At 43.4% G+C, this 24,600-nt stretch overlaps 1 protein-coding gene across 1 annotated transcript; it reads right to left on the bottom strand.

Annotated features, from left to right (window-relative positions):
• Nucleotides 1–383: 383 nt before the first annotated feature.
• Nucleotides 384–22,489, bottom strand: LOC130102446 (oocyte zinc finger protein XlCOF6-like). The gene is made up of 4 exons (XM_056268474.1): nucleotides 22,365–22,489; nucleotides 12,282–12,974; nucleotides 11,463–12,197; nucleotides 384–1,348 (listed from the first exon to the last, which is right to left on the bottom strand). Exons 1-4 carry the CDS (start codon nucleotides 22,447–22,449, stop codon nucleotides 384–386), a joined length of 2,478 nt encoding a protein of 825 aa, XP_056124449.1. The 5' UTR covers nucleotides 22,450–22,489.
• Nucleotides 22,490–24,600: the final 2,111 nt, after the last annotated feature.

Here is a 24,600-nt window from a genome sequence, read left to right as displayed (position 1 = left end):
CAGATCTCAGGGAAACTATGAGACCTGCAAAGACAGAACTAAAGAGAAAGTTCTTAGAACTCCAGAACATAGGTGAGATAAGTATTTTAGGGGCCGAGCCCTCCCAGAGGAAAATTTTACTGCAGCTGGGACCTAACGTTATAGGCTTTAGCTTCAATTTTGATGAAATTATTCTCTAATCGTTTGCATATGTCGTGGATATATCCCTCGAATGCATACTGCAGTCCCTTTTGTCTTGCTCTCTCTGATATTTCACCTGTTCGCCAAAAATGACTAATTATCTCCTTGGGAACCGGTGCATTCACACTGTAATAGACGTGGCAGTTGCGAAAACTTGACAGGCGTAGCAACAATAACTAAGAAGGGCGCAGCTTAGCGAAGGGTCAATTGCAACAGAGAGATGACTCATGCAGTTTGGCCTTTTCCTCCACTAATTTTTCCACCTCTGTCTTGCATGCTTCGCATGGCTTCCATGATCTGTCTTCTGCTGACTCAGGCGAAATGAAACATGGTTCTCCATATTCTGGAATTGGATCACGCTCGATGATTAAAGTATCTGCAGATGAGCTTGAAGAAGTCTCATGTACAGAGGTGCTTGTCTGGCTCTGGTCCCCAAGAACAGCAGGTTTTTGATGTGTATTAGGACTGTGGAACATTTTGAGGAAGCTTTCTTTGGCTGTAGGAGCTGGTGGCTGTCTTCGCTGATCCAAATCTGCCAAAACAGGCTGCTGTTGTGTTTGGTCTGAAGGTGTGGGTAGTGCTGTGTGAGGCTGGTGATGCTTTGAATACTGCGAAAGGCTGGAATTGTGTGGAATTGGAGACAGAGTAGTTCCATACTGGTTGAGCGACTGGACTGGTGAATGCTGGTAATGTTGTGGCGTATTTGGTGATGACTGGGAAACTGGAAGTTGGTACTGTGGCCAGGCAGTTGCATGCTGATGCTGTGGCTGGACAGGTAGAAATGACTCTGTAGGTGGAGGCTGGTACACTGGCCAGGTTGTTGGAGGCTGAATGACATTTTGGTCCACAGTATTTGGGTGATCCTGTGCAGAGGTGGACTGGCCTGCTTGAGGTAGGAATGGAAGGTTGTAGAATCTTTGTGCAGCTGCATCGCTTTTTTTCATGTCCTTCTTTGTCGCCTTCTTGGTATCCACCGTTTTGTCAGCTGTTCCAATGAAGTCTACTGTAGCATTGTAGAACTTACTGTCAGACCATCTTGCAAGTACTTTTTCTCCTGGTGTCAGATCTCTAAAGCAAGCGATGGGTTTATCATCTTTGTTTAGAAAATCACAGAGATTAAAAATCTTTGCTGTGTATCCATCTTCAAAGGTCAAAAATACAAAAAGTCCTGAAAATGAACACAACGTAAACAAAAAGGAGATTGTGAGTAAATCAGTGCAGGCTAAAAACCAATCTTACTTAAACATGCTACTATATCTTTATTGTCTTATTTCTAACCCTCTTAGCAAAGCAACAAAATACCTCTTCACTTTAGCCTTCAACTAGGATTAACTTTATTCTTTTAGCACTTTCAAATTTATTCGCTCCTGCAACTGTTTGATTTATGCACTCTCTATTCTATTTTTTCAATGTTTTCATTATTTAATCATCCCTTTCATTATTTAATTATCACACATTTTATTTGTTTATTTATTTATTTTACACATTGTCTATGAAGAGTATGGCGCAGGAATATTTTTTGTAAAGGACTTTGAGCTGCAATTCCTATACAAATTATTTTATCCCTTAAATTTTGAGATGATTCGCAAAATTCAGTCACTAAAATGCACAAATAAGTTGCACTCCTATTTCATGACATTCCATTAAAAATTCCTGTAGGCTATAATCAATATTGTGCCAGCTACCAATATACAGTATTTATAAAAATTCCAGGAGACCAAATACTGACGAATATTTTGGTTAGTAAAGTGTCCAAAGTACGTTAAAAATAACCACTTGAACCAGTTTTAATACTTAACAAAATTAGCTAAGCCGTAGTATAGTAAAATAACTCAATTACCATCTTGGTTATCTCTGGGGGAGCTGTCTGGTTCATACAAACTCATCTTTTTTGGAGGGTTTCACGCTCTTCTGGGCAGTTTTGTATTAGCTTAATTAATTATTGGGGTCTCACTGCACGAGATCAAATTTTTCCAATCATACACAATTTATGTAACTTCAAGAATGTATAAGCCTCGCTGAATGTAGAAATAATTTATTTTTATTTTTTTACCATGGCCTTCCTAGCAAGCCAACTATTTGCTACAAAATACGACCAGTTTCTTCAGAGAGTTTCAGAACCCGGATACACTCGCCATTTAAAATGTACCCAAATTCTGTTTTAAAAAAACATGTTGCTTACCTTCTTTTGAGTCCTGCAACTGTTTTTTCCTCCATTCCGTTTGCCTGCAACTCATACGTTAACTAACGTGCACCTTAACCTCGTTGATTCAGCAGCGCCCCTCCACTGTGAATTAATCAATGACGATGCAGCATTTGTGACTAATGGCGCTCTCTTCTAATGCTGACGTTGGGGCTGCATCATCTACAAGGTTCAAGGTATACAGTGTTTTTGCGCCAACTGAAGCTCAAAAAAGAAAACAAAGGTGGCGGTGCAGCATCTATAAGCGGTGAGTGGATACAGCGACTTTTTAATAATAGAATAAACTTTGTCTTTTCTTTGTAAATTACGGTTTTTGTGAGCTTTGTAAATGTACAGCACATTATCTTTTAGTACTTGATTTTTTATTTTTACATTAAAAAAATCTAGTTTTAATTTTATTTCAGTTAACTGAAATAGTTCTTACACGCCCATTGTTTCAGTGTCATATAATTTTGTTTTCATTTACTACAATAACCTTATGAAACCCTAATAATGAAATGGTTAGTAAAATAAGTGATTGTCACATGCCAAGAGTTTTCACTTGTGCATTCTGTACCAGCTAATAAATGTTACAACTGCGATCATTTTCATTATAATCATAATACAGTCAACTTTATGTTAATCAGTTTCTACAGATTATTAGGGACACCATACTAATACTGTGTTTGACCCCCTTTCGCCCTTCAGAACTGCCTTAATTCTACGTGGCATTGATTCAACAAGGTGCTGAAAGCATTCTTTAGAAATGTTGGCCCATATTGATAGGATAGCATCTTGCAGTTGATGGAGATTTGTGGGATGCACATCCAGGGCACAAAGCTCTCGTTCCACCACATCCCAATGATGCTCTATTGGTTTGAGATCTGGTGACTGTGGGGGCCATTTTAGTACAGTGAACTCATTGTCATGTTCAAGAAACCAATTTGAAATGATTCGAGCTTTGTGACATGGTGCATTATCCTGCTGGAAGTAGCCATCAGTGGATGGGTACATGGTGGCCATAAAGGGATGGACATGGTCACAAACAATGCTTAGGTAGGCCATGGCATTTAAACGATGCCCAATTGGCACTAAGCGGCATAAAGTGTGCCAAGAAAACATCCCCCACACCATTACACCACCACCACCAGCCTGCACAGTGGTAACAAGGCATGATGGATCCATGTTCTCATTCTGTTTACGCCAAATTCTGACTCTACCATCTGAATGTCTCAACAGAAATCGAGACTCATCAGACCAAGCAACATTTTTCCAGTCTTCAACTGTCCAATTTTGGTGAGCTCTTGCAAATTGTAGCCTCCTTTTCCTATTTGTAGTGGAGATGAGTGGTACCTGGTGGGGTCTTCTGCTGTTGTAGCCCATCCGCCTCAAGGTTGTGTGTGTTGTGGCTTCACAAATGCTTTGCTGCATACCTCGGTTGTAACGAGTGGTTATTTCAGTCAAAGTTGCTCTTCTATCAGCTTGAATCAGTCGGCCCATTCTCCTCTGACCTCTAGCATCAACAAGGCATTTTCGCCCACAGGACTGCCGCATACTGGATGTTTTCCCTTTTTTTGAAAATCCCAGTAACTGAGCAGATTGTGAAATACTCAGACCGGCCCGTCTGGCACCAACAACCATGCCACGCTCAAAATTGCTTAAATCACCTTTCTTTCCCATTCTGACATTCAGTTTGGAGTTCAGGAGATTGTCTTGACCAAGACCACACCCCTAAATGCATTGAAGCAACTGCCATGTGATTGGTTGATTAGATAATTGCATTAATGAGAAATTGAACAGGGGTTCCTAACAATCATTTAGGTGAGTGTATATATAAACAAAATTAACATTTTATATATATATATATATATATATATATATATATATATATATATATATATATATATATATATATATATATACAGTAGTCAAAATTTGAAGTTCATCAAAACCTTTCATCAAAGTTATACATGAATTTTAAACAAGACCAAACAAGTGAACAAAGGCTACTACAAGTAATTTTCTCATAGAAAGTACATGACTATTGCAAGCAAAATATTGGTACACGTATTAATAATAGCTATCCTCTAAAAATAGTAACATCTGCTGAGACTGTTGGTAACCAGAGAGTTGATGGTAACAACTGACTTCTGTAGTAGGAAAAAATACTATGCAAGTCGATGGCTACCGTCAACTGTCTGGTTACCATCATTCTAAAAAATATCTTGTTTTGTGGTCAACAGAATAAAGAAAGTCATACAGGTATCCATGTATCAAATCTGCCACATTCCCAAGGCAGAGGCATGTACGTAGAAATATTGAAACAGTGGTAGCCAGTGTTGGCTTTGGTGTTGTTTCAAGTGTCAATGTGTCCAAATATGCATGTATCACCTGTGACAAACAGTAAAGAAACATAGTTTTGACGATTATCAACCTTAATATTTTTTAACATGAAGTACACAAAGATCTTACTTACTCCTCATTTGGGACAGAGCATTTTATCTTTCCTATAATTCCATGAATGAGTACAGTTGCATTAAGTAACAACTCAAGATCCATGCATATGTATGATAGATCCTGGAGAATTTTTTGTTTCTCTTGTAGAAACTCCATTTGCCTCCACGTCTGTGACGGAAAACCGTCTTTTTCTTCGAGATCCACAGTGTACCATTCACACTATGTTTGTGGTTACAGAAAAATGCCTTTCTGATCGCCCTTATGTGGCAAGCAAAGTGAGAGTCCTGCGTGCGGAAATTGGGGTCCTCTTGGCAAAAGACGCAAATAGAGCCTGTCTCGAGATGAAGTCTAGGTTTTAGAGCCAGGTTACGGCCATTTTGAGATCTGCGTGTCTTCACAAGCTCCCATTCAAGATGCTAGCTCTCCCCGTGCAGAGCATATCTTTATTCGGTGTGGAGTTGGATTCGGTCAGTATGACAGCACGTCTCTCACCAGCAAACACGCAGTCAATGCTGAACTGCCTGACTGGTTCAGCACTGGCTACATGGCTGATTACCAAGATTGGCATGGCGCAGTGGCACACTCCGTGTGGCAATCACACTAAGCTGTCATCAAACATTCAGAACTTGGTCAGACCTAGCCTTGCCTACGCAAGTATGCATCTTACCCAGTGAGCCTGCTCGCACAGACACTGTGCAAGGTCAGGGAGGAAGAGGAGCAGGTCTTGATGGATGCACCTTATTGGGCCACCAGGGTCTGGTTCTCAGAACTGATGCCCCTGACGACAGCCCCTCCCTGGCTGATTCCCCTCAGGAAGGACCTGCTTTCTTAGAGACCTCTAGAACCTCCATGTGTAGTTTCTGGATGGGACGAGGACGAGGACGACTTAAGTGGCCTACTACCAGCAGTGGTAGACACTATCACTCAAGCTAGGGCCCACTCTCACACTTATGCTTTGAAGCGGAGTCTGTTCTCCGAGTGGTAGAAGGGGAAGATACCCGGAAATGCCTTATAATCTCTGTTATGGCAAGGCAAGTTTATTTATATAGCACATTTCATACACAATGGTAATTCAAAGTGCTTTACATAGAGGAAATTAAAATAATCAAAATAAATAGGAATAATTAAAACTGTTTAGAATAAAAATAAAATAAAATACAGTACAAACAATCGGACAAACAGTGGGACAGTGCTCATTCAGTAAATGCATAGCTAAACAGATGTGTTTTGGGTCTGGATTTGAATGTGACTACTGTAGGAGCACATCTGATCTCCTCTGGAAGCTGGTTCCAGCATAATAGCTAAAAGCAGACTCTCCTTGCTTAGAGTGAACCCTTGGTATTTCTAGTTGATCCTAATGATCTGAGTGATCTGTTGGGTTTATATTCAGTGAGGATATCTGCAATATATTGAGGTCCTAGCCCATTAGCCGCGTTTCCACTGCCGGGCCAGGGCCGGGCCGTGCTAGTGCGTGCCAGGGCCAGTCGCGTTTCCACTGTCACTTCCGGGGCTTGATCGGGGCTTACTCGGGGCCAACGGCCAGGATTTCTGGCCCGTCGAATACCTTGGGCCAAAGCGGGCCAGCTCGGGCTAGAGGCGTGGTTACGAACAGAGGAGGGGATTACCTGAGTCGAGAGACAGGAGCGCCGAATGATTCTGTCAGCATTAAAGACTTTTAAAATAATTTAACTCACTTTCATGTTTTAATGCCTTCTGTTTGTGATCCGATGTGAATTCTGATCACCGTATAAGGTAGAAATATTTATACGCGATGCAAAAGACTATGCGCGCCGCTAACCATTACCATAGTAAACATAGTAAACGCTTGAAGATACGCATAGTAAAAAAACATGTTGAACGCTTGAAGAAGTCAGACCATTCATAAAGGCTATCACAATCATGTTTTTATTTTATCTGTCAGTAGCCTACATATACTACATAGTAGTCTCTTTATACCGGACTATCTACTTTTTTTTCGGGAGCTTCCTGTTTCTCTGACTGAAAATATATCTGTAGCTACTGGGAGTCGAGACTGTGCTAACGCTCCTCAGGTCGTATTTTTGGTGGGATATAACATTATTTGTAGAAATTCTCATTCTTTCTAAATGTGATATATGTCCTGTAACTACCAAATAAACAGAAACAGCCTCGACTGAATAATGTAAGTGTGTCCTCTTTCTTTTGTGAAATAGACCTAACGGTCATTTATTTCTGTGTGACTAATGTGCAATTTTGACATAAATTAATTCATTATGATCAATGTATCACTTTTTATTGTAAACCTGTGGTAAAACATCGATGCTTGGGTTTTAAATATTCAAGTAAACAACAAAAATGCCAGCAAACGGCCGCTTTTATCATGTTTGTTTTGCGATGCACGCTGTTTCCAGTGATTTCTTTCTGATTAGTTTTCTGGTAAAACTTCCATTTGTTGGTGAAATGATGGGTTAGTGTGACGTTGTTCCAGAGAGGCGTGTTGCGGGCGTGTTTTAGTGACGCGCTGTGGAGCTTCTGGCCCGACAGTGTAAACGCAGGTCAGGTGCTACTGGCCCGAGGCTATTAGCCCGGCATGGCCCGTTTAAAGCCCTGGCCCGACAGTGGAAACGCGGCTATTGAATGATTTATATACCAGTAATAATACTTTAAAATCCATCCTAAATGTAACTGGGAACCAGTGTAAAGACCTGAGGACTGGTGTGATATGTTCATATTTTCTGGTCCTGCTCAGAATCCTGGCAGCAGCGTTCTGTATGAGCTGCAACTGTCTTATGGCCTTTTTAGGAAGGCCAGTGAGGAGTCCATTACAATAATCCACCCTGCTGGTGATAAAAGCATGCACAAGTTTCTCAGCATCTAATTCTTGCAATATTTTTCAGATGATAGTATGCTGGTTTAGTTATTGCTTTGACATGACTGCTGAAACTAAGGTCTGACTCTAGAGATACACCAAGATTCCTGACTTGATATTTAGTTGTTAGACCCCTAGCGTCAAGGTATGCATTCACCTTGAGAACTTCATATGTTTCCAAAAGCAATGACTGCACAGTGAGTCAATGGGGCTGTAGTCGTTAGGCGATAGGGCTAAGTAGAGCTGTGTGTAATCTGCAAAGCTGTGGTAGGCAATTTGGTTCTTTCTCATTGTTTGGCTCATTGGGAGGATATACAGGTTGAATAGGAGTGGCGCAAGAATTGAGCCTTGAGGGACTCCACATGTCATGGATGTCCACTCAGACTTATGGTCCTCTATACTCACATAATAACCTCTCCCTTCTAAGTATGACCTGAACCATTTTAGGAATATCCCAGAAAGCCCCACCCAGTTTTCTAGCCTGTCAAGAAGTATGTCGTGGACGACAGTGTCAAATGCAGCACTGAGGTCGAGTAGTACCAGTACTGATAATTTGCCTGTATCAGTATTTCAACGAATATCGTTTCTTATCTTTATGATGCACTCTGTGCAGTGATGCTATCGGAAACCAGATTGAAAATTGTCAAAGTATTAAGAATTAGTTCAGCTGATTGAAGACAACTTTTTCAATGATCTTGGCTATAAAACGAAGATTTGAGATTTGTCTATAGTTGCTTAATATGGTCTTATCCAGATTGCTCTTTTTCGGGAGGAGCTTGACAACTGCAGTTTTCAGGAAGTTTTCAGGAGAAAACGCCCAGAGAGAAGTGAGGCATTTACCATTTCTATGAGATCTGCTTCTAAACTTTTTAACACACTTTTGAAAAAAGATGTGGGAAGTGCGTAAAGGGCACAGGTGGATGTTAAGGTGCTGTACAGTTTCTTCCAGGGGCGGCAGTTGCTCAGTGGTTCATGTAGGTTGTCTACAAACCGGAAGGTTGGTGGTTCAATCCCCGGTTCCACCTGACCAAGTGTCGAGGTGTCCATGAGCAAGACACCTAACCCCAGCTGCTCCCGACGAGCTGGATGGCGCCTTGTATGGCTGACACCGCCGTCGGTGAATGTGAGGCAAATTGTAAAGCGCTTTGGTGGCCATTAGGTCTGTGAACGTGCTATATAAATGCAGTCCATTTACCATTCCAAAATTTTGCCATCAATTTCTTCGAAATCAGACATAGTAACTACTTTCTCAGGTTGTGGTCTGATCTCTCTGACCCCAGCGCAACTCAAGGTGTGCTGATCACCTTTATGATTATGATATTATTGATTTTCTCAGAGAGCATTTCACTGGGAAATTGGTTTGGGGGGTTTGTCAGACTCTCTACAGTAGCAAAAAGAGTGCATGTGTTGTTTAAGTTGCTGTTTATAATATAGAGAAGAAAGTCTGTCTAGCTTTCCATATTGAAAGCATGGATGCTTTCTTTGTAGATGTTATAATGGACTACAAGTTTTGGCAGGTCACTTGGGAAACACAACTGAGGCACTAGGAGATTAAATCCTCCCCGACCACACCTCATCTCCTCCTGGGTCCTCTCTGTGGTCCTTCCCGTCTACAGAGAGCCCCCTTCGAGCCACTTGAGTCAGTCGAGTTCCCCGTTCTTTCTATTTAGGACTACTGTCCTTGGGCTTATACGGGGTGCTGGATAGGTTACGACTGTGTGAGGGCAGTTGTCAAAAGGGCACGATACAGCTTGCCAGCACCTGCGTCTCCGACACACGTAATGCTTTTCACAGCGCTTTTGTGGCGCTTTTTATAGGGACATCAGTCTCGACGTAACATCAAATATGACTGACTGAATGAGAATGTCTAGGTTACTAAGGTAACCCCTGTTCCCTGAAGGAGGGAACGGAGGCGTTATGTCCCCCCTGCCACAGGCCCGAACCACCGCTGAATGGCCGGGATCCTGTTTCGGCTCCTCAGCAAAGTACATGAATGAAGGGAGTAATGCCAGTCACATTTATACCCGTATGTAAGGGTAGGTGTGACTCAGCATGCAAATATCACTGGCCAATGTCCATTGACTGGTTTAATTACCACTTGGAGGTGATTGGGCTCACAGGCGAGACCCCATTACAGCAGTATTGATGTAACGTCTCTTTCAGGGAACAGGGTTTACATTGTTAAAAAGAGCGGCTGAATGTCTAGGTTACTAGTTAACTTATTTTGAGATCATCAGGTCAACAAACTCTGTAAACACTGGTCACAGACACGGAGATGTATCGTTAATTTCACCAAGCTGATTGCTCATTAAAACCACACATTCATCACGTTTTTATAAAAATTTCAAGTTTGATTTTGGCGTGACAAAGCAATGATATCGAAGTGGCTGAGTTTTTTTTTTACTTTTTAATTAGTCTTCTCATTAACAACATAATTTTGTTCATTCAGAACAATGAACACAAATGAACATTGTGAACACGCACAAAAACAAGAGGTGGGATATAACACATAATTGGAAGTATCTTAATTTATTTGCTTTGATATTTTGCTTCACTAAAATCATTTATTAAGGTTTCTGGTGCAAAATAGCTGGATACAAATTAATCATCACAAATTTACGAACAATCATGCTTCCAGGTGGTCTAAAATTAACCGCAGCGTCATGGGAGACAGCAGTTTCCGACCGGAAGTTATGGCAGATCTGACCATCACCTATAGACAGATTACCTAACCCTTAAACTACTGGCCTGGCGGTGGTATCTGCAGCTGTATACTATTGGGGGCTCTGGCAGCTAGCTATACTGTTGGCTAATCAAACATATTCAGGGGTATAACTAATTACAGACTGGTTAAGATGGGAGAGCATAGGAAGAGAGAATAATTCAGTTCACTTTTAACTGAGTTTATGATATTAAAATAGTTATCTTAGCCAGTAATAGCTTGTTGCTCGCCATCGCTCGCTCTTCTCTCAGACTAGTGGCGGCAGTAGCGGAAAAATGTGTGCGTAACAGGTCATTTTGAAAGTCCTTTTTTTACCTTGGAGGGTAGAGACCGCCCAATGACAGGCAGCTTCACTCACAATCAAAACTTTTCAACTCGCAAGGAAAAGATTTAGACACACAAAAAAAGACCAGAACAGAACAAAATTTGTGGGTTAGTGATGAAAAGAGTTTGAAGAACTCTGCAAAGAATTTTTTTTTCAAATGATTTTCAAAGATTACACGCACTGCAAATAATTTGCAAATATTGATTAAATTGATCAACTTCTTTATTTTTGAGCCTTAATATTTGAGCCTTATTTTGCAATATTGAATTTTTTTTTGTTACAAAATAATTGGTTTTACTCTCAAACACAGTATGTTTGATTGAATAAAAAAGACACAAAGGAAACTCCGTATGTCAGCTCTGTCTGAATTAGACACATTCATATAACAAATAATTGAACAAGGATAAATCACTGGTGATGAACATGGAGTCTTGTAGAAATGTCACCTGATCAGACGAGGATCTGACATGAGTCACATTTAAAAGGTAAGCCTAATCTATTTTTGGACACATTTAACTGCAGTGTGAAAGTATCTTCGATTTCACACATATTTTCTGGTGCCATTGTAAACTGCTGGGCCATTTAAAACTCTTTCTACAAAGAGAACAAGAATATGGTCTCACATTTGCATGAATTTGCATGTGTATCTGCAAGAGTGATAACAAAATAAATTTTTGATTACACTGATCACAATTAAATCGTCTTCCTCCAGAGGGTTTGAAATTGCTCGTTTTCATTAACTTCTTACCACACACAGAACCTTGTAATTTCTTTCCAGAATGAGTTTGCAAATGACATTTCAGGTCTCTATGATAAGTGAAACTCAAATCACACTCAAGACACTTGTAAGGCTTTGCTCCAGTGTGAAGCCTAAGATGAACCTCAAGGTTTCCTTTAGTTGCGACACTCTTTCCACACTGAGGGCATGTGAAGGGCTTCTCTCCAGTGTGAACTCTCATGTGAATCACAAGGTTTGCTTTGGTTTTGCAAGTCTTTCCACAATGAAGGCACATGTGAGGCCTCTCTCCAATGTGAAATTGTACATGATTTTTAAGGTGTTTCCTGTCCGTGAAACTAGTTCCACACTGATGGCATATAAAACAGTTCTCTCTTGAGTGAATCCTCATGTGGGTTCTAAGAGTTTCTTTACTTCTGAAACTTCTTCCACACTGATCACATGTAAACGGCTTCTCTCCAGTGTGAATTCTCATATGAATCTGAAGGTTTTCTTTTCGAGAGAAACTCTTTCCACACAGATTGCAGGTGAAAGATTTCTCTCCAGCGTGAATTCTCATGTGGGTATTAAGGTTTCCTTTTTGAGTGAAACTCTTTCCACACTGATGGCAGGTGAAAGGGTTTTCTCCAGTGTGAACTCTGATGTGGACTTCCAGCTTTGCTTTTTGATTGAAACCTCTCCCACACTGAGGGCAAGTGAAGGGCTTCTCTCTAGTGTGAACTCTCAAGTGAACCTCAAGGTTTGCTTCGTTTTTGCAAGTCTTTCCACAGTGCAGGCACAAGTGAGGCTTCTCTCCAATGTGAATTTTTACATGATTCTTCAGATGTTTCCTGTCTGTGAAACTCTTTCCACACTGACCACATACGAATGACTTCTCTTCAGTGTGAATTTCCATGTGGCTTTTAAGGCTTCCTTTTTGACGGAAACATTTTCCACACTGGTGGCAGGTGAATGAACTCTCTCCAGTGTGAACTCTCAAGTGGACTTCAAGGCTTCCCTTTTGAGTGAAACTTTTTCCACACTGTTGGCAGGTGAATGGACTCTCTACACTGTGAACTCTCATGTGGGCTTTAAGACTTAGTTTTCGAGTGAAACTCTTTCCACACTGTTGGCAGGTGAATGAGCTCTTTCCAGTGTGAACTCTCATGTGGACATTAAGGTTTCCTTTTAGATTGAACCTTTTTCCACATTGTTTGCAGATGAAAGGCTTCTCTCCAGTGTGAACCCTCATGTGGGCATTAAGACTTGGTTTTTGAGTGAAACTCTTTCCACACTGTTGGCAAGTAAAAGGCTTTTCTCCAGTGTGAATTCTCATGTGGACTTTAAGGTTTCTGTTTTGAATGAAAGTCTTTCCACACTGTTGGCATGTGAAAAGACCTTTAGTCTTTTGAGCTCTTCTTCGTGATAAAGTCTTTTCAGTCTGTGAGCAACTGAAAGGTTCTTCAGTTATGAAACCTGGATGTTTCTTAATCTGGTATTTTTCTTCTGTTTCATTCATTCTCTCTTCTTTCAGTGCCTTCAAGTCTAATGTGAAAAAAGACAAACAACCCCAGTTTAAATGGCATCAAGCAACAGACATCAAAACGTTTAGACATGTAAAGCATTAAAACCAATGTGTATGCTCGATCCTAGGCTAGAATCACAACTTCTAAATATTGTTAACCCTTGGCTTACTTTAGGACTTGTCCGAAATACTTTCAAGCTTTCAGTTATCAAAACCTTATAAAAAATAAATAAAAAAAATCATATCACAGAAACAGTGCTTTGGCATATGATCATGGCTACATCTCTTATAGTGGTATTAGATTTTCAACAACACCAAGGGATGGGCACCATCAGTCCTGGAGGGCCACTGTTCTTTAGAGTTTCATTACTAACCAAACACACCTGTCAGTAATTTTCAAACAATCCTGAAGAATTAAGTTAGATTTGTTTGATTAGAGATGGAGCTAAACTCTCCAGGACAGTTGCCCTCCAGGAAGGTATTCCAGAAAGTAGATTATGCAACATGCTCAGGTAAGTTTACGGATAAGTAAACGGATAACCTCTGAATGAAGACACCTCATTACAGGTGCTCTAAGCGATGTCACGCGTTTTTTAGGCCAAAACATTTTTTGTCACATACAGCAAACATCTCCTCACTAACCACTGGCTGCCTGTCCCCTGAACACACTGTAAAGAAACGCGATCTCTGTAGACAGCCCAGGCTCCACAAACAGCAACAAAAACGTCTCGGTTACATATGGTAAACCTCGTTCCCTGAGGGAGGGAACGGAGACGTAGGTCAGACTGAAAAATAGGAATCTCGCTAGAGAGGCCAATCTACTTCGAGTGAAACTAAAACAAGCCAATGCACATTGGCGTGCAATCATTTGCATCAGCTGTGCAGCCTCGGGTATTTAACGAGCAGCTGTTGTGATTGCACAATAGAGGGTATGCGCACGACGTCACCGTCGGCCGGAGTGAATGCGGTCACGCCCACAAGTGGCAAAAAGACTGAGCGGCAGCATTTGTTTTCAGCGTGAATGCCGTGAAAATCACACAAAACACATCTAAAACGGGAAAGAGCTTTGCGATTGACTGTACAACTAGATTTGACCAGAAATCTGAGGCACTGTATATTTTTACAGACTGCAAAAAGCTACAGAACAGACTATATTCTGCATAATTGGATGTTTTTAAATAAACACTGACAAAAAAACTATACAAGTTTTAGGGCTGGACGATATGATGATATACAGTATAACATTAATGTAAGTGATCACTCGGATTTAGACCTATCTATATTGTATTTATATAAAACGTTTACAGGCAAATTGTCTTCATTTATTTCCCCGGCGTCGAAATCAGGCACATATAAATGTCAGGAAACACGATTCCTGGCTGCATGTCAATATCCATGGATCAATGGATCTTTGATAAGTTGTAAGGAACACTATATCGAGTCCAACTTTTAGTTTAAACTGATAATAGTTTGTTTTACTCGCGTTAACGCAGTTTCCCCTATTAACTCCAGTGTCGCAGCAGCTCTTCTGCCACTCAGTCCCGCTGAGGGGGGCGTGTTCCGGCGGGGAAGTGACGTTAATGCATTCCCTCTATAGTTTTTTGCTGAGGAGCCAAACCTGAAAAAGCTGGTCGCCCCGGCGGGGTGCAGCAGATGTGGCGACGGGACCTACGTCTCTGTTCCCTCCCTCAGGGAACGAGGGTTACCATATGTAACCGAGACGTTCCCTATCGGTCAGTCACTACAACGTAGGTCCGACTGACCAATAGGTATCCCTACCAAAGCGCCACAGCTGCTGCACCCCATCCAGCGCCCCGTGCAAGCCTCTACACCTTCTTGCCTGGAAGGACGATGGGAGGAGGCTTACACAGAGTGTATCTGTCACTGTTGTTCCGTAATAACCCATACAGTGAGATTATTGGATAACACTGAGAAAGCGCGTCCTTTCTATTTAGGAAGGAGAACGCTGCGGAAGCCACTTCTTCAAAGAGTTATGTGGAAAATACATATGGACTAACCCGAAGGTTGTACTGCATATGAATAATGGGAGACTTACCCCAAGGGAAAGACACAGGCTTCCGTCTTAGGAGCAGCCGTGGAGAATATACACATATGGGATCCCCGTAGGGTCACACATATGGAACCCAGCCCAGATCCGGCTCTCAAGGCTTTAGCGGATAAAGGCCTGGTACCAGACGCTCTGCCATGTCCGGGCCGAGGGGTTTTGGAGGACTCGACAGGCTTTTCACTCTGGAGCAATAAGGGTGCACAGTAGGGTGCAGCAAGCCGACAGAGCCGGGCCTCTCGGTGCTTCTACCAGTTTAGGGTGAGAACACGGGAGGAGACGTACACGTAGGCTATAATATCTAGCGAACGTGTTAGGTGTCGCCCAGCCCGCAGCTCTACAGATATCTGTTAGCGAGGAGCCACGTGCCAGCGCCCAGGAGGATGCAACGCCTCTCGTGGAGTGTGCATGCAACCTGAACGGGCAGGGCACGCCTTGTGCTTGGTAAGCCAAGGCGATGGCATCCACCATCCAGTGGGCCATCCTCTGCTTGGAGACAGCCTTTCCCCTCTGCTGGCCTCCGTAACAGACAAAGAGCTGGTCTGAGGTCCTGACGCTTTGAGTTCTGTCCACGTACATACGCAGAGCGCGAACGGGACAGAGCAAACCCAGGGCTGGGTCTGCCTCTTCCAAAGGCAGCGCTTGCAGGTTCACTACCTGGTCTTTGAAGGGAGTGGTAGGAACCTTGGCCACATAGCCAGGCCGGGGTCTTAGTACCACATGGTTGTCACCCGGCCCGAACTCTAGGCACGATTCGCTGACCGAAAATGCGTGCAGGTCTCCTACCCTCTTGACAGAGGCCAATGCAACCAGTAGCAAAGTCTTCATAGAAAGAAACTTTAAGTCTACTGACTGTAGAGGCTCAAAGGGAACATCCTGAAGTGCTCGAAGCATCAGGGAAAGGTCCCAAGAGGGTATGGAGGGGGGTCGAGGAGGATTTAATCATCTCGCCCCCCTAAGAAACCTGACGACCAGGTCGTGCTTCCCCACTATTTTGCCATCTTTGTGCTCGTGATAAGCTGAAATAGCGGCAGCATGTACTTTGAGGGTGGAAGGAGACAGCCTTCGCTCCAACCCTTGCTGCAAGAAGGAAAGCACAGACCCTATCGAACATCTTCGGGGGGCTTCTCGACGAGAAGAACACCACTCGACGAACAGGTTCCACTTTAGGGCGGGGACGTCTCGTGGACGGCGCCCGTGCTGAAGTAATGGTGTTAAGTACCTCAGGGGGTAAGTCACCTAGAATCTCCGCATCCCGTCCAGGGACCAGACATGGAGTTTTCAGAGGTCCGGACGCGGGTGCCATAGGGTGCCCCGTCTCTGAGTCAGAAGATCCTTCCTCAGAGGAATGGGCCAGGGAGGGACTGTCACAAGGAGCATGAGTTCTGGGAACCAAGTCCGGGTGGGCCAATAGGGAGCCACCAGAAGGACCTGCTCCTCGTGCTACCCTGACTTTGCACAGTGTCTGTGCAAGTAGGCTCACTGGGGGAAATGCATATTTGCGGAGGCCCCAGGTCCAGCTGTGTGTCAGTGCGTCCGTGCCGAGTGTTCCCTCGGTCAGGGAGTAAAACAGCTGGCAGTGGGAGGTCTCTGAAGAGGCAAACAGATCAGCTGAACCCCCTGGGGGTGGAGTCGCCATTCTCCTGGAAGCACAGCTCGTGATAGCTCGTTGGCCACACGGTTGAGCACACCGGGGACATACATGGCTCGAAGCGACCTCAGATGCTTCTGACTCCAGAGGAGGAGATGGCGGGCGAGTTGCGACATGCGACGAGAGCGTAGACCACCTTGTCGGTTGATGTACGCAACGGTCGCTGTGTTGTCCGTACGGACCAGTACGTCTCTGCCCTGTAGCGGCCTTTTCAAGCGGCTCAAAAGCGAGATGTACTGCTAGCAACTCGAGGCAATTGATGTGCCAATGCAGTTGGGGAGCCGTCCACACCCCTGACACTGCATGCCCGTTGTACGTGGCACCCCAGCCGGTGGCAGAGGCATCCATAAATACCACAGCATGCCAGGAGACCTGTTCCAAGTGGACTCCTGCCTGAAGGAACGAGAGGTCGGACCACGGGCTGAAGGTCTGGCGGCAGGCCGGTGTGATTGCCACCCGGTGAGTGCCGTGGTGCCACGCCCATCTCGGGACTCGGCCGTGAAGCCAGTGCTGAAGCGGTCTCATATGAAGCAAGCCGAGCGGAGTTACCACTGCTGCCGGCTGCCATATGCCCCAGGAGCCTCTGAAAAAATTTCAATGGGACCGCCCTCCTGACTTTGAATGTGTTCAAGCAGTTCAGCACCGACTGAGCGCGCTGCTCTGTGAGGCGCGCTGTCTGTGCGACCAAATCCAACTCCATACCAAGAAAAGAGATCCTCTGCACAGGGGCGAGTATGCTCTTTTCCCAGTTGACCTTAAGGCCCAACTGGCTGAGGTGCGTGAGCACGAGGTCCCTGTGTTCGCATAACTGATCTCGAGAGTGTACTAGTATGAGCCAGTCGTCGAGATAGTTGAGGAGGCGAACGCCCTGTTCTCTCATGGGAACAAGGGCCCCTTCCGTCACTTTCGTGAAGACACGGGGAGACAGGGGCAGCCCGAAGGGCAGGACCTTGTACTGATATTCTCGACCCTCGAACGTAAAGCGCAGAAACGGCCTGTGTCGAGGAAGAATCGAGAAAAGTACGCGTCCTTCAGGTCGATCGCTGCAAACCAATCTTGGGGACGGATGCATCCGAAAATGCGTCTCTGCGTGAGCATTTTGAACGGTAGCTTGTGGAGGCTCCGATTCAAAACTCGCAGATCCAAGATCGGTCGTAACCCAACACCTTTCTTGGGTACAATCAAGTAGGGACTGTAGTGCCCTGACCTCATATCGGCTGGAGGGACCGGCTCTATCGCGTCCTTCGCAAGCAGGACTGCGATCTCCGCACGCAAGACATGGGCTTGCCCGTCCTAGGGCCGCTTACCCCTGGCTTTGCCGCCCCTCTTGGTGGGGGCCTGGACGGGCGGGGCGCCCTGCCTGTGACTGGCTCCACGGCGCCGCTTAGGTGGAGGCTGCTGCTGCGGCGCGGGAGCAGGGGCAGACGCAGGAGGACGCCCTCGGCGACGAGCAGACTGAGGTGCCGCAGGCGGTGGGGTGGAGGCAGCAGCTGGTCGCCGCAGCAGGATGTGTCTGATGGCCTCCGTCTGCTTTTGTACAGCCGAGAACTGCTGGGCGAAGTTCTCGACCGCGTCGCCGAAGAGGCCGGTCTGGGACACAGGGGAGTTGAGAAACCGGAGCTTGTCAGACTCCCTCATGTCAGCCAGACACAGCCAGAGATGGCATTCCTGGACCACCAGGGTGGACATCGCACGATCCACCGATCGCGCGGTCACCTTCGTCACACGAAGCGCGAGGTCCGTCGCGATAAGAAGTTCCTGAAGAACTTGGGGATCGTGACCACCCTCATGCAGGTCCTTCAGTGCCTTGGCCTGATGGACCTGCAGCAACGCCATGGCCTGATGGACCTGCAGCAAGAGCCACCGGAACGGTTTCTGGCAGTAAAAGGTGCCGTCCACGTCCCCGTAAGTTCCTCATGCACTTCCGGGAAGAAAGGCACTGGGGTGGGTTGCTGAGAACCAGCGCACGCCACCCCGAGATACCAATCGTCCAACCTCGAGGGTTCGGGACACAGTGGAGGATTCCACACGAGCCCGACCCCGTTGGCGGCCCGGGAAAACATGGCCATCATCTCCGGGTCCGTCTCAGGCACCGCTGGCACACCCGAAGGAGGTAGCGGTGCAGAGTCGTCATCTGCAGAGAGGTCTGACCCACCCTCCGATGCAGCGATCGACATCTGGTCTTCACTGGGAGCCCCAAAGAAGACAACCGGTACACACCTCGAGGATGGTCCAGCTCTCTCCAATGGGGACTCAACTGGCTGTGGAGCATGAGAGGGGTGAGGGCTCCTAGGGGGTTGGTTCCCCGAAGTAGACGCACTCACCGTAATCCTCAGGTCACCCGCGCCACCGCCGAAGCAACCCTCTGCAGAGGCACGGGGACTCCGCCCCTTTGCAGAAACAAGAGTCTCGACCGTAGCTCCGCGATGGTCATCTTCCCACAATGGGTACATGACTCATCCACAAACGCTGTCTCAGCGTGTTTAATGCCCAGACACACAAGGCAGCGTTTGTGACCATCCTGTGAGCCCAGGTAACGATCGCATCCAGAAACACACAGATAGAAAGTCATCTTTTTTTTTCTATCTGTGTAAGCTCTTTTAGGGACTGCTCTCATTGGTGCTGAAACACGCAGGGGAACAGTCACTGCGAAGACAGAGAGGAATGTGCACCTGTCTGTGAGCTATCTCTCTCTCTCTCGCTGTCTTACCAGCTGTGAAAACAGCTTTTGAGCGCTCGTACGGCGCACCTTACCAGCTGTTACAACAGCTTTTGATTTGCTCAACACACAACAGACAGGAGAGAGAAAAAGAAGACTGCTCGCGCTGCCGTGCTGTGACGCCCGCACCGGGAAGAAGAGGTCCAAAGAAGAGGCTCGTAGAGTCACACTCTTGAAGATCAAGCTAGGGATGTTTCGATCTGTAATTATTATTCGAAAAATAAAATACTATTCGAATTTTATCGAATTTATGAAGCCATAGCCTAAATGCTTTGCTGGCCGTAAATGCAGTGAATCCCTGATAAATCCCAAGCACTAACTCGCAGTTATAACTAAATCCTCTGGGTGGCGCTGTGGTGCGTGTTTAACAAGTTGTTTGTATTTGATCACATAATGTCGTCGTCGTCTGCCTCGCGAAGTTTGGAATTAGACTACTAGTTGAAAATTATGTTACTAAATGATCTTAGAGAAGGGAATTACTTTTGATCAAATGAATTAATTAATCTGAGTTATAATATCATCAACACAATGAGAAATCACATGAAATCCAAACAGCAGGCGACTGAGGAAAGACAGCTGTCCATCACTACGACTGCAGGTAAGTGCAGCTGTAGCGCGCATGATCCGAGAGATGATAACTTATCTAATAGCAAAATTATTTTTTTAGACATATACTTCCCTTAAGTTTCATTGAGAGAGACACGTTTAAGAACAGAAAACGCAAAGTGCTGTTAGAAACTTATAACACCGTGACCGTTTGTGTCTCTGAATCGTCTGTCAGTGCAGCGCGTTTTCTCACTCGAGCATAAATTGCTGGCGCCCTGCATGTGGACATTATTGTTTTTCTCAACATAAACGTGAAACAATATACACGAATCATGCTGACTCGAGTGTGTGTGTAGGCTACGTTCTGTTCGATATCTGGCGCAGTCTGCTACTCTGCTTTATTAGGCGTTTTTTTTCCGCTCGCGCTGCTTGAGCTTACATCCTTTTGTTATTTATATTTTGTTTACACATAGGCCAACTGTTTAATGTTTTCAACTAAAAGAAAACTTTAACATATATTGTAAGCTTGTTGTGTATTGCCTAATCGTAAGCTTGTTAAGAAATTGTGACAAAATAGTTTTGAAAAATGTACTTAAAAAATAACGTCTTTTTCGTTAAATGTCATTTAAATAGGCTAAACGAATATTCGAATATTCGATTTCTATGAGCCCGAATATTCGAATGCATTATTTTTGAAAAATGCCCATCCCTAGATCAAGCATTAAGTCATTTGGCTCTGAAGCAAAAAGCTAGTGTGCAATCACAACAGCTGCTCATTAAATACCCGCGCTGCGAGGCTGCACAGCTGATGCAAATGATTGCACGCCAATGTGCATTGGCTTGTTTTAGTTTCACTCGAAGTAAATTGGCCTCTCTAGCGAGATTCCTATTGGTCAGTCTGACCTACGTCTCCGTTCCCTCCCTCAGGGAACGAGGTTTACCATATGTAACTGAGACGTTTTTGTTGCTGTTTGTGGAGCCTGGGCTGTCTACAGAGATCGCGTTTCTTTACAGTGTGTTCAGGGGACAGAAACTGGGCTAACCCGCTCCACGAAACATGACAAACAGTTCCAGCCAATCACCGACAAGAAGGACTTGGGGGCGGGGTTTGGGGGGTTAGTGCACGGATGAGGAGGAGGGAGGGTCTAGCTAGCCTCCGTTTTGTTTGACAATACTTTAAACGTCAACAAGAAGTGACGTCACCCGACATCGCTTAGAGAACCTTTAAACAAAAGTATGGAATGCCACAGGGCTCAGTATTAGGTCCTTTGCTTTTTAGGTTTTATGAGGTCTTCTCTTTCTCTGCCAATGATACAACCTGAAGAAACTGCTGAACTCTCCAAATTATTAGAGTGTATTAACTCTTTCCTCGCCATTGATGGAAATTTCTGTCATTTATAAGACACCGCTTCCCCGCCATTGACGGAAATTGTCAGCTTTTCACGTCTTCACTGTTATATGGAAGGGGGTGCTATTGCTGAAAGAGTACAGAACCTCCTGATCAAAACACATGTGAAGAAGAAGCAGAAACGAGCGATAGCATATGTAAGCAGATGCATATGTAAAATAACGCAATCATCAACATTAAACAGCATGTAAATCAAAACTGCCTAATGTTACCGAATGAAATGTTGACCCAGTCTGAGCTACAGGACTGTGAAGCTTTGAAGGTGTTGATGGTCTCAATCTATATTTTAGTCATAGTCCTGAATCTGATCTGGATGTAGTCTTTGACAAAAACATGTTTTTCTCAGCTTTTTGCTCAAAAAGTTTTTTTTTTTCTTTTCTATGAAACACCCACATTCAAGTATTGATAAAAAAAAAATCTTGAAGCTAGAATAAAACTTATTCTAAACTTAGAATAAAATATATATATATATTTTTTTTTTTTTTTTTAAAGCAGAGGCAATGTTCTTTCTTTCTTTCTTTTGAATGTTCTTTCTATTCTAGGGGCCATGCAAATTTTGTGAAAATAATCAAAAATGCTGATGGTGGCTGGCAACTTTTAAAAAACGCTGGCGGGGAAAGAGTTAATTATATCAAAGATGGGATAGCTAGCAGTTTTTATATAAAATTCTGACAAGACAAAGATATTCATTATAAGACCAAAAACATTCACACACACACACACGATTCTAGATCTCCATGGATGTACTGTTACATAGTTTTCTACAGTTAAAACCCTAAAGGAATAGAACAAAACATCCGTTTCAATGTTTATTTCACATAAAGTTTCACATAAGAGAACTATCACGTTTAAATGTTTTGCCACAACACGTCTTATGTGAAGCACAATGAGCTCCTGCACGGCATACGAACCACAACACTCACTGCTAACGGGTCGTGTGTGAAACAGGCGTTAGTGTGAAGAATATCCCACACGTGTGCTATAAGGATCAAATGAGTTCAGCTTTGAGAATTAAACTAACCTGTTTGTTCCTCAGTTTCTTCATGTTTCACGCTGAACACTTCTGCAATCTTTATGTCTTCACTCTCCTGTTTAATAAACGCCATCTTTATAATAGCATCACGTGGATCTCAGATGTTTTTTCAGGAGTGTTCCTGTGTGTTTGGACAAAGTCATGTTTAAGACGAGATTAAGAAAAAATAAATCCAAAATTTAGTAGTTTGTAGTCAGAGAACTGGAAAGGGAGTCAGTCAGCTTGATAGTTAATGGCCTGATTAGCCAAGAAAATAGGGTTGCCAAGATGCCATCTGTCTCGTATTAGCCATGACGTCCCTTATATTGGGCCTAATTGGTTTGTTTGTGATGCTGTTCATTTGATTTGGCATGAGTACTAAATGAGGCAACTAAATATTAACAAAGTAATTTTAGATACAGCCAAAAAGGCCTTTGATAGGGTCGAATGGCCCTATGTTTTAGAAAGATTTAGAAGTGGAAATTATTTCATAAAATGGGTAAAGGTTTACAAATGGAAATATTTCAAAAGCAATAAAAATCAGTAAAGGATACCGTCAAGGCCTTTGTAGTTCACACTACCAATTTAACCTCTCGCAATTGGAGTACGTTCACATCAGCAATTCTGTGGAACAGCAGAACCCAGAATATCCTTGTATGATGATGATATAATTTTATTCATGTCAAATTCAAGTAAAACAATTCCGGCTGTGTTACAGCTAATTAAAACATTTAGTGATCATCCCGTTGGATATAAGGCAAATAACACAAAATCTTCTATACTACTGCTCAACTCAAATGAAAGAAGGAATCCAATTTCAGAGGAATTTTAATGTTATAGAACAATTAAATATTTGAGAGTAAAGACTTTGCAAGGACTGGAAAACATTGTTGATGCTAATTATAAACATTTAATGATGGAAATAAATGAGTCAATTGATAGATGGATGTCACTACCAGTATCTATAATTGTGAGAATTTATATTTTAAAAAATACTGTACTACCCAAACTACTTTATTCCAAAACATTCCAGATTTGTTCTCAAATCAAACCCATGTTTATCAGATTTATATGGATCAATAGGAGGGCAAGACTTTGTCAAAGACGTCTTTGTTGTATTTACCAGTTGATAAAGGGGGCTTAAAATGTCCAATCTTACTGTGGCACTGCTGGGCTGCACAGCTGAGGTCTATCAGGTTTTACTTTTCAACGAGTCTCCACATATGACTGAAACGAAATCTTACAATCAAGCCCTACCTCTTCCCTCATTCATATACTCAGACACAGCACAAAAAACTACGGAAACAAACTAAAAACCCAATTGTAAAGCATATGTTATGACGTACAAAGACCCACATTTATTACCTCAATATAGTCCAATATGGGGTTATCCGTTCTTTCTACCAGGAAAAGCAGATGATACATTCAAATTGTGGGACTCTAGGGGACTTAAAACCATCCAAGATCTCTTCTGATATTATGATGTCTTTTGAGGCTTAGAAGCTTTGTTAAAGCAACTTGAGGTAATCCCCTTCCTAGACCCCCACATTTATCTCTGATAAAGGATAGTTTGAGAAAGCTATTAGGCTATATCTGAATTTTACAGGTTGCTATTCATCTAAAAATTCAGAGTATAAGTTGAATGCGTGGAAGGAAAACTTTTCGGATGAGGACTGGAAAGCAGCTTCTATAAGGTTCACACTATGTCTATAAATACTCAACTTAAATGTATACAGTATAAACGGTTAATGCAGACATGTAGCACCGGTGGAATTAAATAGATATGCTATAATAACTTACCAGACGAACAAAATGCATGGAAGATAGAGGAACTTTGTTTCTCTGTATTTGGCAATAGAGAAAGATTAAATCTTTCTGGGAAGAGATAAGAGTTATAACTGAGAAGATTCTTTCAAGATTTTACTGGAGCCTAAGTTTTTTTCTGTTGGGCTTAGAGAAACAACATTATAGTAGAAATAAGTGAGCTAATGCTCAACCAATGGAGAAGACTATTACTAGATTATATAAAGCATTGACAGATTTACAAGGAGATTCTTCTCCATGTTAAGGAGAGGTGGGAGAAGGAAAGCAGTTTTAATTAGAGTTACCTGGCCACATCTAGCCCCGCCTACGAGTCTCACACTGAGTCGAATGACGTCTCGTTAGTTTTTGAGCACTATCGCTGGGGAATAAAGTCTTTACCCTGGTGGAAAAAGAAATATGCTAAGTATACTTGCAGCCAGAC

The sequence above is a fragment of the Rhinichthys klamathensis genome, unplaced genomic scaffold, assembly GCF_029890125.1.
Source record: "Rhinichthys klamathensis goyatoka isolate OS25496 unplaced genomic scaffold, OSU_Roscu_1.1 h1tg000272l_1, whole genome shotgun sequence".
In the NCBI taxonomy this organism is placed as follows: domain Eukaryota; kingdom Metazoa; phylum Chordata; class Actinopteri; order Cypriniformes; family Leuciscidae; genus Rhinichthys; species Rhinichthys klamathensis.
The sequence above is the reverse complement of the archived record's forward strand: the minus strand, read 5'-3'. Positions and strand labels throughout refer to the sequence as shown.